The 14,664-nt window shown below is 35.5% G+C and overlaps 1 protein-coding gene across 1 annotated transcript in view; it reads left to right on the forward strand.

Annotated features, from left to right (window-relative positions):
• The window catches only part of LOC141579921 (protein eyes shut homolog), a 535,064-nt gene that overhangs the window by 185,011 nt on the left and 335,389 nt on the right, over nt 1–14,664 (forward strand). The window contains exons 4-5 of the mRNA XM_039467768.2: nt 547–737; nt 12,106–12,197. Coding sequence (XP_039323702.2) covers nt 547–737; nt 12,106–12,197 — 283 coding nt within the window. The remainder of the gene's footprint in view (nt 1–546; nt 738–12,105; nt 12,198–14,664) is intronic.

Here is a 14,664-nt window from a genome sequence, read left to right on the forward strand (position 1 = left end):
TGTGGAGTATTTTGCTCAAAGTGTCATTTTTTGCTGAAACACTACAGCTAATTAGAATATCATTCAGAAGTTGAGGGAGAGTTGTTAAGAAGCTCATATAATTTAGAGTGTTGATACAAAAGGTTAAAAATTTCTCTGCTTCTCAATAATCTCTATCACTTCCCCACAAACCTCCCTAATCAAATTATTAATGTTGATCATAATTTTGTATCAATATCTTATATAAAGAACAAATAAGTATGTATTTAGAAAATACACCTTTTTTCCGTTAACCTGTAACATAAAATCTAAGTAAAAGCAGTGTTGAAGAGTAATCATCTTGACTTCCTTGCCTTACAGTGAGGTTTGTCATGAAGCCATCAAATACAAAGAAGTCATGATACAATCGCTATGAGTATTCCAAAGGAAATAAGTGCCTGAGCTTGAAAGAGGCAGGGAAGAGTCACATTTGAGCCATCCAGAAAACATAGGCTATGTTAATAATGTGAAACCTAAGTATTGAGTATTTATTTCAACCTAAATTGTATGTTCTTTCTGACTCCACAGATTTCAGCTGTGTTCGTTATCATGGAGATTCCTATCTAGAATTTCAGAATGTGCTTTTAAATCCACAAAGTAACATCTCCCTAGAATTCCAGACCTTCGGCTCCTATGGACTCCTGCTCTATTTCAAGGAAGACTCAAATTTAGTAGATGGATTTTTTATTCAATTGTTTATTGAAAATGGTACTTTAAAGGTAAGTTATTCAGTTCATTTAATTTTAAAAAATTTACAAAGTTGTTCTAATTCTGTGCTTTATTGGTTATTTTCAAAATAAAATTTAAACTTAACTCTATATTTTATACTCATTACCAGGATGTCACTTTTTCTTCTTTTATAATTTCTACTTTCACATATACATACATATATATATATATATATATGAACCAACAACAATCAAGTATTTTTCACTCAAAAAATGATTTAATAATAGCATAAAGTGGTTAGCAATTTATTTGAAAAATAAGCTAACTGGGTTTCATTAATCACATATTTATAAATTTTAAACATTTACTTGTCAGAGTATTTTGCTCAAAATATCTCTGTTTCTTTTTTTTCTGAAAAATATTACTAATTAGAATAGCATTCAGAAGGCAAAATAGAGTTATTAAGAAACTCATACATAGAGAAAAATTTACACTCATACAGATAGATCAGTTTATAGATATTTAGATATTTATATTTCAAACATTACATGATTTGAATTAACATTTATTGTCTCTTTTTTCTCTCCTTATTTTTAACTTTTCTTCTACTTTTTTATTGGCCAGTTTCTCGATTTCTTAATTTCTTAATGACAATAATTGTTACTGTTTTTATAACCTTAAGGGCGGGTACAGCCTGGGAACCCCTAGGCAATCCCAAGATTCTTTTAGAGGGTCCTGAAGAGAAAAACCTGTTTACATAAGTTTTCTCTGTAGGCAAGAGGTGTTATTTGCCTTTTTCATGTTTACTTTCATAAGTGTATAGTAGAGTTTTCCAGAGGCTACATGACATGCAATAAAGTCCTTGCTCTAATCGCTAATGTATCATTTTATTATGTATTTTTGTATTTTCAAAATGTCTGTTGTAATTTTTAGCATTGTAAATATTCTTTTATTTTACTTCATTTTATTATGCTTTAAGTTCTTGGGTACATGTGCAGATGGTGCAGGATTGTTACATAGGTACACAGCATGCCATGGTGGTTTGCTACATCTATCACCCCGTCATCTACATTAGGTATTTCTCCTAATGTTATCCCTTCCTAATCCCTCTACCTACTGCTATCCCTCCCCAAGCCCCACACCCCACAACAGACCCCAGTGTGTATGGTTCCCTCCCTGTGTCCACGTGTTCTCATTGTTCAACACTCACTTATAAGTGAGAGCATGTGGTATTTTGTTTTCTGTTCTTGTGTCAGTTTGCTGAGAATGATGGTTTCCAGCTTCAGACACACCCAATTAAAAAAAAAACTCTTTGGAGTTCTCAATAATTGTTAAGAATGCAAAGGGACTATGATATCAGAAAGGATGACACTGTGTACTTTGCAATTGGTGAGCATTATAATAAGCTTCTTTCAAACGTCCAAGATTATGCAGCTAATAACATTTTGAAGCCAACTTTGATTTGAAGCCAAGTTTTTTCAACATCATTCCACCTTGACAAATTGATTCATATTCCTTCCTGCTCTGAATACTTGGTTTAGGGAAGTCGTCCCAATCATTGTTGCAGAAAGGTTTTTAACTCAGCACAATAAGTTAATTAACTCATATAATTCTAATATATGAAACATAATAACTGTATTTGGTCTACCATTTCTTTTATGATGTGATTGAGGTGTACATGTTGTAAATTTCCATGAAAGGATGAGTTATACCTTTTTATTTAAATAGGCAAATTCCCTTACTTTGATTTTCTTTAAATGCTCATGTTTCTTAAGTAATAAAATAAATATACAGCATTTAACACAGTTTATGATATCATAAATAAATGCCAACCAAACATAGTAGAGAATTATATGCAGAAATGCATTTATTCATTCAGGTATTTGTTTACTCATTCCCTGAACAAATATCTACCATCAGTCACTATTCTAGGATCTAAAAATTCAGTGGCAAACAAGACCCACTTTGTATGCCACACACTGCTTTCAAATGTTTTAAAATAACAAGAACAGGTGAAACCAGAAGAAAAAATAAATAAAATACTGTAATGAATCATCAACCATCAATCTGACCCTTTAGGAAAATGTTTGCTGATCCCTGTGCTATAGTATTTTTCTCAATTTAGGCCAAAAACCTCTATTAGCCTTATAAGAACCAGCAAAAATGTAGAAACTTAATGTAAAAAGTTATCAAGCACATGTAATATTGACCATCGGTCACAGAATGTCTCTTCTTAGTACATTTGTTTTATCTGTTAATTTAACTGCAACTGAGTGTCTAACTCAGTCTCCTTAACTTGTTCAAATATATTAGAAAATTATTTTTAGGCATTAATAAGGCTTATTAATTTTCTGTCATATACAGGACTATCAAAATAGAACATATATGAAGTATTTAAGAGGCAATTTTATTAACTTAATTTTTTCTGTTACAACTAGCTGCTGTATATTATGGATAAAACAATAGCTAGTGTTTATAAAATAATTACATCACAAATTTTTAAAAGCACTTTACAAGTGTCAACATAAGCATTATCATTCTAAGGCAAAACTAACAAACAAAACTATATGATGTAGGTACCATCCTATTATTATCCCCATTATTCAGAGGTAGAAACTGAGAAAAAGTGATTGGCCTTCATCCAGAGAGGCACAGTGATTTGTGACACAGTTATGAATACTTAGTGGAGTAAATCGTACTTGAATCTCAATGATGGACGTATCTACTTATCTTCTTAGTATGCAAATGATCCAAAGTAATATTTTTAAAAATTAAGTGTGTTAAATTAAACTTTTCTAAAAACCCAGATTTCCTAAAATAAAAAACATTTTATAAACAATTCTGCATTTCTGGAATTTGAATAGGTCTTAAGTTATGATTACTTTAACAGTGCAAATATAAATATACCTTTGTGTAAATTATAATGCAAATACTTTCCATGTATAATTATACTTTTAAAATAGATGAGGAAATTGAAGCATATGCTCACAAATCACAGCAGAACAAGAGAGATTTTTAAATCATGATGATAGAATAATGCTGAGATTTCTTCTAAATTATTCCAAGGAAGCAATGATGTGTAGTAGAAAGAACACTGCTATTTGGAGTTACGCAACAGTGAAAATTCCTGATTTGCCATCCTTAAGAGATTTAGAAGGGCATATGTAATATAGTCAAACAATGAGAGCTTCATTTTTTTACAGAATCTTTGTGGGATGCAGAGCAAAAATAGCTAGCCTTGGGCTAGGCGTATAGGCTCAGGCCGGTAATCCCCACACCTGGGAAGGCTGTGGGGGCAGATCACTTGAAATCAGGAGTTCGAGACCGGCCTGGCCAACATGGTGAAACCATGTCTCTAAAAATAAAAAATTAGCCAGGTGTGGTGGTGTGTGCCTGTAATGCCTGCTGCTCTGGAGGTTGAGGCAGAGGAATTGCTTGAACCTGGGAGGAGGAGGTTTCAGTGAGCAGAGCTAGCACTATGGCACTCAAGCCTGGGAATTGGACCCAAAAAAAAAAAACAAAAAAAACAAAAAAAACTAGCCTTCATATATGATTATGTCCCAGGTATAATTCTGTGTTCTACTTTGATTGACTTATTTGACCATTCATAATATTTACTTCACAATATTTTTTTCATTTACTAATTTAAATCAGACAAAAATTGTTATTACTCCATTAGTAGATTTCATCACACGGCACATGTAAAGTCTCAAAACTCCTAAGTAACAGAGCTGGATTTAAGCTCTGATCATCTAGCTGTAGAGTAAATGATCTTAAATTTTTTTTAAATGGAGATTGACAAAGTATTACAATTCAGCAAATAATAGTAATCATTATAGACATGTAAGTACATATCCTTTGTTTTACATAAAACCAAAGGGAAAGATACTTCTCTTCACTCATTTATTATTATTATTATTATTATTATTATTATTATTGTACTTTAGGTTCTGGGGTACATATGCAGATAATGCAGGATTGTTGCATAGGTACATACATGGCAACGTGATTTGCTGCCTCCATCCCCCAATCACCTATACCTGGCATTTCAACCCACATTACCCCTCCACACCCTCACCACTGCCCGCTGTCCCTCTCCTAGTACCCCCTAACAGACCCCAGTGTGTGATACTTCCCTTCCTTTGTCCACATGTTCTCATTGTTCAACGCCCACCTATGAGTGAGAACATGCGGCATTTGATTTTCTGTTCTTCTGTCAGTTTGCTGAGAATGATGCTTTCCACATTCATCCATGTCCCAGCAAAGGACATAAATTCATCCTTTTTTATGGCTGTGTAGTATTCCATGGTGTACATGTGCCACATTTTCTTTGTCCAGTTTATCATTGATGGGCATTTGGGTTGGTTCCAGGTCTTTGCTATTGTAAACAGTGCAGCGATGAACATATGTGTGCATGGGTCTTTATGTTAGAACAATTTGTAGTCCTTTGGGTATATACTCAGTAATGGGATTGCTGAGTCAAATGGAATTTCTATTTCTAGATCCTTGAGAAATTGCCACAAGGTCTTCCACAATGGTTGCACTAATTTACACTCCCATCAACAGTGTAAAAGTGTTCCTATTTCTCCACATTCTCTCCAGCCTCTGTTGTCTCCAGATTTTTTAATGATCACCATTCTAACTGGCATGAGATGGTATCTCAATGTGGTTTTGATTTGCATTTCTCTAATGACCAGTGATGATGAGCATTTTTTCATATGTTTGTTGGCTTCATATATGTCTTCTTTTGAAAAGTGTCTGTTCATATCATTTGCCCACTTTTGGATGGGTTGGTTTGTTTGTTTCCTGTAAATCTGTTTTGGTTCTTTGTAGATTCTAGATATTAACACTTTGTCAAATGGCTAGACTGCAAAAATTTTTTCCCATTCTCTTGGTTGCCATTTCGCTCTAATGATTGTTTTGTTTGCTGTACAGAAGCTCTGGAGTTTCATTAGATCCCATTTGTCTATTTTGGCTTTTGTTACCAATGCTTTTGGTGTTTTAGTCATGAAGTCCTTGCCTACGCCTATGTCCTGAATGGTTTTGCCTAGGTTTTCTTATAGGAATTTTATGGTTTTAGGAATTTTATATTTAAATCTTTAATCCATCTGTAGTAAATTTTAGTGTAAGGTGTCAGGAAGGGGTCCAGTTTCTCCTTTCTGCACATTGCTACCCATTTTTCCCAACACCATTTATTAAACAGGGGATACTTTTCCCCATTGTTTGTTTTTGTCAGGTTTGTCAAAGAACAGATGGTGGTAGATGTGTGGTATTACTTCTGAGGCCTCTGTTCTGTTCCATTGGTCTGTATCTCTGTTTTGGTACCAATACCATGCTGTTTTGATTACTGTAGCCTTGTAGTATAGTTTGAAGCCATGCAGCCTGATGCCTCCAACTTTGTTCTTTTTGCTTAGGATTGTCTTGGCTATGTGGGCTGTCTTTTGGTTCCATGTGAAATTTAAAGTGTTTTTTCCCAGTTCTGTTAAGAAGGTCATTGGTAGTTTGATGGGGACAGCATTGAATCTATAAATTACTTTGGGTTTTATGGCCACATTCACAATATTGATTCTTCCTAACAATGAGCATGGAGTGTTTTCTGTTTGTGTCCTCTCTTATTTCCTTGAGCAGTGCTTTGTAGGTCTCCTTGACAAAGTCCTTTACATCCTTTGTTAGTTGTATTTCTAGGTATTTTATTCTCTTTGTAGCAATTGTGAATGGGAGTTTGCTTTTGATTTGGCTCTCTGTTTGTCTGTTGTTGGTGTATAGGAATGCTTGTGATTTCTGCACATAGATTTTGTATTCTGAGGCTTTGCTGAAGTTGCTTATCAGTTTAAGGAGATTTTGTACTGGGACAATGGGGTCTTCTAAGTGTACAATCATGTCATCTGCAAATAGAGACAATTTGGCTTCTGTTTTTCCTAATTGAATACCTTTTATTTCTTTTTCTTGTCTGATTGCTCTGGCTGGAACTTCCAGTACTATACTGAATAGGAGTGGTGAGACAGAGGACATCCTTATCTAGTGCCAGGTATTGGGAATGGTTCCAGTTTTTGCCCATTCAGTATGATATTGGCTTTGGGTTTGTCATAAATGCCTTTTATTATTTTGTGATACTTTTATTATTTTGTGATCAATACCTAGTTTATTGAGAGAATTTAGCATAAAGGGCTGTTGAACTTTGTCGAAGGCCTTTTCTGCATCTATTGAGATAATCATGTGGTTTTTCTCTGTGGTTCTATTTATGTGATGGATTACACTTATAGACCTGCATATGTAAACCAGCCTTGCATGTCCAGGATGAATCCTATTTGATTGTGATGGATAAGCTTTTTGGTGTGCTGTTGCAATCTGTTTGCCAGTGTTTTACTGAAGATTTTTGGATCAGTGTTCATCATGGATATTGGCCTGAAGTTTTCTTTTTTTGTTTAGTCTCTGCCTGTTTTTGATATCAGAATGGCTTTGGTCTCCTAAAATGAGTTAGGGAGGATTCTTTCTTTTTGTATTGTTTGGAATAGTTTCAGAAGGAATGATACTAGCTCCTCTTTGTATGTCTGGTAGAATTCAGCTGTGACCTCATCTGTACCTGGACTTTTATTGGTTAGTAGGCTATTAATTGCTGCCTCAACTTCAGCCTTAGTATTGGTCTACTCAGGGTTTCAACTTCTTCCTGTTTTATGCTTGGGAGGGTGCCAGGAATTTATCCATTTCTTCCAGGTTTACTGGTGTATGTGCATAGGGTCGTTTGTAGTAATCTCTGATGGTAGTTTGCATTTCTGTGGAATCGGTGGTGATATCCCCTTTATCATTTTTTATTGCATCTATTTGATTCTTCTCTCTTTTCTTTTTTATTAATCTGGCTAGCAGTGTGTTTATTTTGTTGATCTTTTTAAAATACAGCTTCTGGATTTATTGATTTTTTGAAGGGTTTTTTGTGTCTCTATCTCCTTCAGTTCTACTCTGATCTTAGTTATTTCTTGTCTTCTGCTAGCTTTTGAATTTTTTTGATCTTGCTCTTCTAGCTCTTTCAATTTTGATGATAGGGTGTCTATTTTAGATCTTTCCTTGTCTCTCATGTGAGCAGTTATTGCTATAAATTTCCCTCTAGACATTGCTTTGAATGTGTCCCAGAGATTCTGGTATGTTATGTCCTCGTTCTCATTGGTTTTGAAGAAAATCTTTACTTCTGCCTTCATTTCATTGTTTATCCAGTCGACATTCAGGAGCCAGTTGTTCAGTTTCCATGAATGAGGTTGTGCAGTTGTGAGTTAGTTTCTTAATCTTGAGTTCTAGTTTCATTGCACAGTAGTCTGAGAGACTATTTGTTATGATTTCCATTCTTTTGCATTTGCTGAGGAGTGATTTACTTCCAATTATGTGGTCAGTTGTAGAGCAAGTGTGATATGGTGCTGAGTAGAATGTGTATTCTGTGGCTTTGGAAGGGAGAGTTCTGTAAATGTCTATTAGGTTCCCTTGTTCCAGATCTGCATTCAAGTCCTGGATGTCCTTGTTGATTTTCTATCTCATTGATCTGTCTAATATTAACAATGGGGTGTTATGAAGTCTCCCACTATTATTGTGCTGGAGTCTAAGTCTCTTTATATGTTTTTAAGAACTTGCTTGATGTATCTGAGTGTTCCTGTATTGGATGCATATATATTTAGGATAGTTAGTTATTCTTGATATATTGATCCTTTTACCATTATGGAATGCCCCTCTTTGTCTCTTTTAATCTTTGTGGGTTTAAAATCCATTTTATCAGAGACTAGGATTGCAATTCCTTTTTTTGGCTCTCCATTTGCTTGGTAGATCTTCTTCCATCTCTTTACTTTGAATCTGTGTGTGTCTTTGAATGTGAGATGGGTTTCCTGGATACAGCACACTGAGGGGTCTTGACTTTTTATTCAGTTTGCCAGTCTGTATCTTTTGATTGGGGCATTTAGGCTGTTTACATTTAACATTAATATTCTTATGTGTGAATTTGATCCTGTCATTTTGTTACTGGTTGTTTTGCCCGTTGGTCAATGCAGTTTCTTCACTGCATTGTTTGTCTTTACCATTTGATTCATTTTTGCACTGCCTGGTATTGGTTGTTCCTTTTCGAATTTAGTACTTCCTTCAGGAGCTCTTGTAAGGCAGGTCTGGTGGTGACGAAATTTCTCAGTAATACCTTGTCCATAAATTATTTTATTTCTCCTTCACTTATGAAACTTACTTTTGGCTGGAAATGAAATTCTAGGTTGAAAGTTCTTTTCTTTAAGGATGTTGAATATTGGCACCCACTCTCTTCTGGATTGTAGGGTTTCTGCCATCAGATCCTCTGTGAGTCTGATGAGCTTCCCTTTGTGGGTGACCCAACCTTTCTCTCTGACTACCCTTAGCATTTTTTCCTTCATTTCAACCCTGGTGAATCTGATAAATATTGCCTTGGGGTTGCTCCTGTGGAGGATTATCTTTGTGGTATTCTTTGTATTTCCTGTATTTGAATGTTGAACTACTTTGCTAGATTCAGGAAGTTCTCCTGGATAATATCCTGAAGAGTATTTTTCAGCTTTGATTCAGGACAGGGAGAATGAGTACTGGTGTACTCTTCAGGTACACCAGTCAATCATAGATTAGGTCTTTTCATATAATCTCATATTTCTTGGAGGCTTTGTTCATTTCTTTTCACTCTTTTTTTCTTTTTTCTTGCCTTCTCTTTATATTTCATTGAGTTAATCTTCAATCTTTAATTCTTTCTTCTGCTTGATCAATTCAGCTATTGAAACTTTTGTATGCTTCGCAAAGTTCTTGGGCTGTGTTTTTCAGCTTCATCAAGTTGTTTATACTCTTCTCTAGGCTGGCTATTCTAGTTAGCTTATCATCTAACCTTTTTCAGTGTTCTTAGTTTTTTTTGCATTGGGTTAGAACATGATCTTTTAGCTCAGAGAAGTTTGTTATTACCCACCTTCAGTAGCCTGCTCTGTACTTCTGTCTGTCTGTCAAATTCAGTCTGTGTCCTGTTTTGTTCTCAGGGGAGGAGAGGCATTCTGGACTTTGATAATTTTATACTTTTTGCGCTGGTTTCTTCCCATCTTCATGGATTTATCTATCTTTGATCTTCGAATTTGGTGATACTGGATGGGGTCTCTGAGTGGACATCCTTTCTGTTAAAGTTGAGGTTATTGCTCCTGTATGAGGCTTTATTTTTTTTTACACAGGGTTCAGTGTACTGCTTAAGGCAGTCTGTCCCTTGTCTGCCTATGAAGGCATTGCTGGGCTGCATTGGTCTCAGCCAGGCTACCGTTTATTCTTCTCCTGGTTTCTGTTTACACTGTTGAGATTATCCCTGCCTTCCCAATGGCAGGTCTTTCCCTTTGCTGAGCTGGCTTGTCTGGAATGGAGCTCAGTCTCATGTGTCAACTTCAAAACTCTCATGCGATAGGGCTTCCACTTGCTGGATCTTGTGGGACTGGGACCTGTCTGCCTGTATCATCCAACTCCCTACTTTGAACTCTCTTTCCTTCTGTGGGACAGGCAGTTCAGACCTGCAAGACTTCTTGGTGTTAGTTTAAGTCTCTGCCCTGGTCTGTGCCGACAATTTGCGGGCACCAGGCTGTCCAGGGCTGTCACCCAGGGCTGCGACTCGGGGTGGTTCTCAGCCAGGCAGCGTTTTCTTGGACTATGGATTGCAGAAGTCATAGAGTGAAGCACAGTATCTGAATTGAAGTACCAAAGGGTGAAGCCCCCAATCCTCTGTGCCAGATGCACTTCCTGGGTAGGGCAGAGCCCTACCTTTTCTTGGCTTGCCCTCTTTGGGCTGCTCTCACTGCCTTTTTAGGGGCTGTTAATCCCACTTTTCAACTAGTCCCTTTGAAAAGAACCCAGTACCTTGTTCAGCGACACAGAAATCACTCTTATTCTGTCTTACTGGGAGCTGCACTCCAGAGACGCTCCCTTTAAACCATCTGGACAGAAGTCCTCCACTCATTAGTTTTGCAGTTCCTAAAATACATTTAACCTATTGTGAATTAATTTTTTATTTTCTTTTTGAGATTGAATCTCACTCTGTCCCCCAGGCTGCAGTGCAGTTGTGCAGTCTAGGCTCACTGCAACTTCTGCCTCCTAGGTTCATGTGATTCTCCTGTTTCAGCCTCCTGAGTAGCTGGGATAACAGGTGCATGCCACCATGCCCAGCTAATATTTGTATTTTTAGTAGAAACGGGATTTCACCATTTTGGTCAGGCTGGTCTTGAACTCCTGACCTTGTCATCTGCCAGCCTTAGCCTCCCAAAGTACTGGGATTACAGGTGTGAGCCGCCATGCCTGGCCGTCTTAATTTTTTCCCATTTGACAGGGAAAGTAGTGGCTATCCATCAGTCTTGGTAGTATGATATTTCATTGTTTTCACCCACAATCCTACAAGTCTCTGATAAGTCTTCCTCATGCTTCTTATTGGAGTTCTTAAAGACTCCTGACAGTAAATAATCTTATAAAGGAAAGGAGTATTTTGCAAAGGCCAAATATCATAAAAAGTTAAAATATATAGCATTATCTTTATCTTTGGACTACATGTGAGGGGATTTGGGTATTTCAACTTAAATATAGCTAGGGGCACAAGTTATGAAACACTATGCAAGTGAATTTCTTAACACATGTGGGTTATAGATCACTTTTAGATAACATAAAAACATTAAAGCCCCTCTCTGGGAAAGAATAGACACAGTATAATTAGTATACATGTAGACACATGATTGCTAAGAAGCTTAATAAGCCACCGTAGCACATCCATGGAATTTTGGGGCATGCTTGGTCAATCATACCTGTTACAAACATGAGTTTTCCTCTCTAGATCATATCTTAGTTGCCATTAACAGTAATTCTACAAATGAACCTAGATACCCTGACATCTCAGAAGCTTGGAATGAATGATTAATCTTCACAATCTTGAAGTTTCCCTTTCTGTGACGTTAATATTGTCCTCTAAATTGTATTAACCAATCTTTGCCTTGCTCAACTGCTACCATGTTAGTAGCTTACCTGCTATTATGTAAGGACAATTCCAGTAATACTTGCTTTCTGCTAGTAGAGGCACTTGCCTTTCTCAACCATGTTCCTCAGAATATTGAAAAAGAATCTAGACTTGTGTGTGTTTGTGTGTGTAGACATGTATGCATGTGTATTTATATCTATATAATACTCATGTTTATGTGTATTAATTTTAGAACTTACTAGTTGTAAACCTTACAGCTTACTAGTTGTAAACCTACTTGTCTTTAAGTTTCAAACTTCATGTCTCTCCAAAGTGATGTAAAATATGCTGATAAATTATAAATTCCAGTACAAATATTAATATTAATTAATATTTGAATATTAATATGTTGAAAATAGAATATTAATTTCATGCTGAGAAACTGAGGATAAACCTTTTTCTCCCAACAGTACCACCTTTACTGTCCTGATGAGGCAAAATTGAAAACCATTAATACTACTGTTAGAGTGGATGACGGGCAAAAGTATACACTGCTTATCAGGTAGGATATACTTATTTCTTTTCCACTTAATCTCATTAAGTAGCAAAGGCTATTCCTCTTAATATTTTCTTTGTCATTTCAAAATTGATGTTATCCTGATTAGTATTAACATGTGCATGTGTGTGAATTAATGTTTGTCAAGCTTTTCTGTATATTCTAAAAATTATACTGAGAAAAGAATATTATAGGGATTATATTATCAGTGAACTTTCATAAGGAGATTTACAAAGGATCCATGAAAGCCTCATATTTTTCCTTTAGGGCAGTTGTAACAAATCAAACAAAATGTTAATTTATTTTGATAAACAAAGTAAATTATATTCAGTGTAGAAACTGTGGAACTTGCAGAAAAGCATGAAGAAAGAAATTAAAATGGCGCACCACAATCCAGGTCGAGTAATTAAGGTGTATGATTCATAGTTTTCAAAAGCTGTGTTTGAAGGTGACCCTATCCCTAGAACCTCTGAAATAAATCAGTTTGCCAATCTGATAAATTTTTCCTTTTTCTTCTTTGATTTTTTTTAAATTTTAATTTTTAATATATATACACTGCTTTTTTGTTATGTATTTTTTGTTTATTTAAGTGATGCTGAAAACACATACCACAGTCATAAGCCAGTATGTAGACTGAATTATTTTTTGGCAATAGATTATTTAGTAAAAGGAAACATCTATTTAAAGTCAATACAAATGAAGGAAAAAGAGTCCTGAACAGAGATTGGGAAAGAAGTTAAATGAGAGGTTTTAAGAAGTTCTACCATCATTGTGCAAGAACTACCCAAATTGTATTATCTAGACTACAGAAATGTCTAGGTAATTGACCAAAAAATAATGTGTTATCAAATAAATCAAGGAAAGCCTACATCACATCTACCCCCACCCCAGAATACTCAAAACGAACATAAGCATTTTATGACCTCTGAGATGCTGTTTTTAAAACATCTTTTTTGTTTATTTTCTTAATGCTTTAGTGTCACTATACTTAAAAGTGTAATGACACAGACAAACAACATTTAACATCTTTCCTCATCATTTTAATCTCCTAAATAACAAGTGTTGGGGCCAGTGCACTTTGGAAAATGACATCTTAGCTATGGTCATCATTTCCCTGGGCAGGGACTACCATCATCTGTAGGGAAGCAAGTGCATGAGCCTTGGGTGGGAGTAAGAATCAAATCATGAAAGACATAGATGGGCTCCTGAGGCAAAATGACAGATCGTATCATGGAGAGACAGAGGGAAAAGCTGCAGAAGCTGTTCTGGCCTCAGGCATGGTTGGACGAGAGTAAAAAAGTATATTGAAAAAAATCCTAGTTACAGTTTATTTAACAGCAATTTATGTCCAGTACTAATTATATTACATATATGGATTTATTCCTATAAACAATTAAAATTATTATCTACATTTTTTAGATGCAAAACAGACAGGGAAATTAAGTACAGATAATGACCTAACTAGAAAATGACAGTCTCAAAGCTGCTCTCATTCCAAAATCTGTAAGTGTGAAGTCACAGGTCCCTTGAACCAAGCTAGAGAATTGTAATATGAATTGAATTCCTGTTTTCTCCCCAACAGCAAAGAACTGCTGTATGTTCAAGATCAAGTAAAGATAAGAATTATAAATGATGTGTCCGGTAAAATTACTAGCAGAAGAAACAGTATTAATTAGCCCACACTAAACAATTACCATGTACCATATGCTTTACACACACACATAACTACATCTAATCACTGTAAAACTTTTAATGCCTTTTTCACTGGGCTGCTGGGCTGCCATAAAAAAATATCACGGACAAGTTGTCTCAAACAACAGAAACTAATTTTCTCACTATTCTATAGGCAATTTAATATCACAATTGCAATTTAGTCTCACAATTCTGAAATTAAAATGACAACAGGTTTGATTTCTTTTGAGGTCTCCTTTTGCTTGTATTCAGATGGCTGTATTCACCCTTTGTCTACACATCATTTTCCCTTTGTATGTATCTCTGGTCTAATTTCCTCTTGTAATAAGATCACCAGACACATTGGATTAAATGTGTCTAATGACCTCATTTTAGCATGTCACTTCTTTGAAGATCCTGTTTCCAAATATAGTCACATTCTCATGGACTGATGCCTAGTGCATCAACATATGAATTTTGACTGAAACACAATTCAGCCTACAACAGTCATTTTGCATATTTGAAAGCTGAGACTCTAGAAGATGGACAGCTTTCTCTATCACTTGCTAGTCAGTAAGGGAGCAAGATTAGAACCCAGATCTCCTGCCCCTGACTTGATCATTGTTTCTACTAAACACACAGGCTGTATTTTTTAAAATAACAAAACACTAGTCTTCCTTAAAAGAAATATTAAATGTGTAAGATTTTTTTAATCCCAAGAATACCTATTTTTCACTATCCCTATTACAAAATGTCACTGTTAAGAGTACTTAACCAAAAAATCACTTTCTTTTATGTTATA

Source organism: Saimiri boliviensis, chromosome 4, assembly GCF_048565385.1.
Source record: "Saimiri boliviensis isolate mSaiBol1 chromosome 4, mSaiBol1.pri, whole genome shotgun sequence".
Lineage (NCBI taxonomy): Eukaryota > Metazoa > Chordata > Mammalia > Primates > Cebidae > Saimiri > Saimiri boliviensis.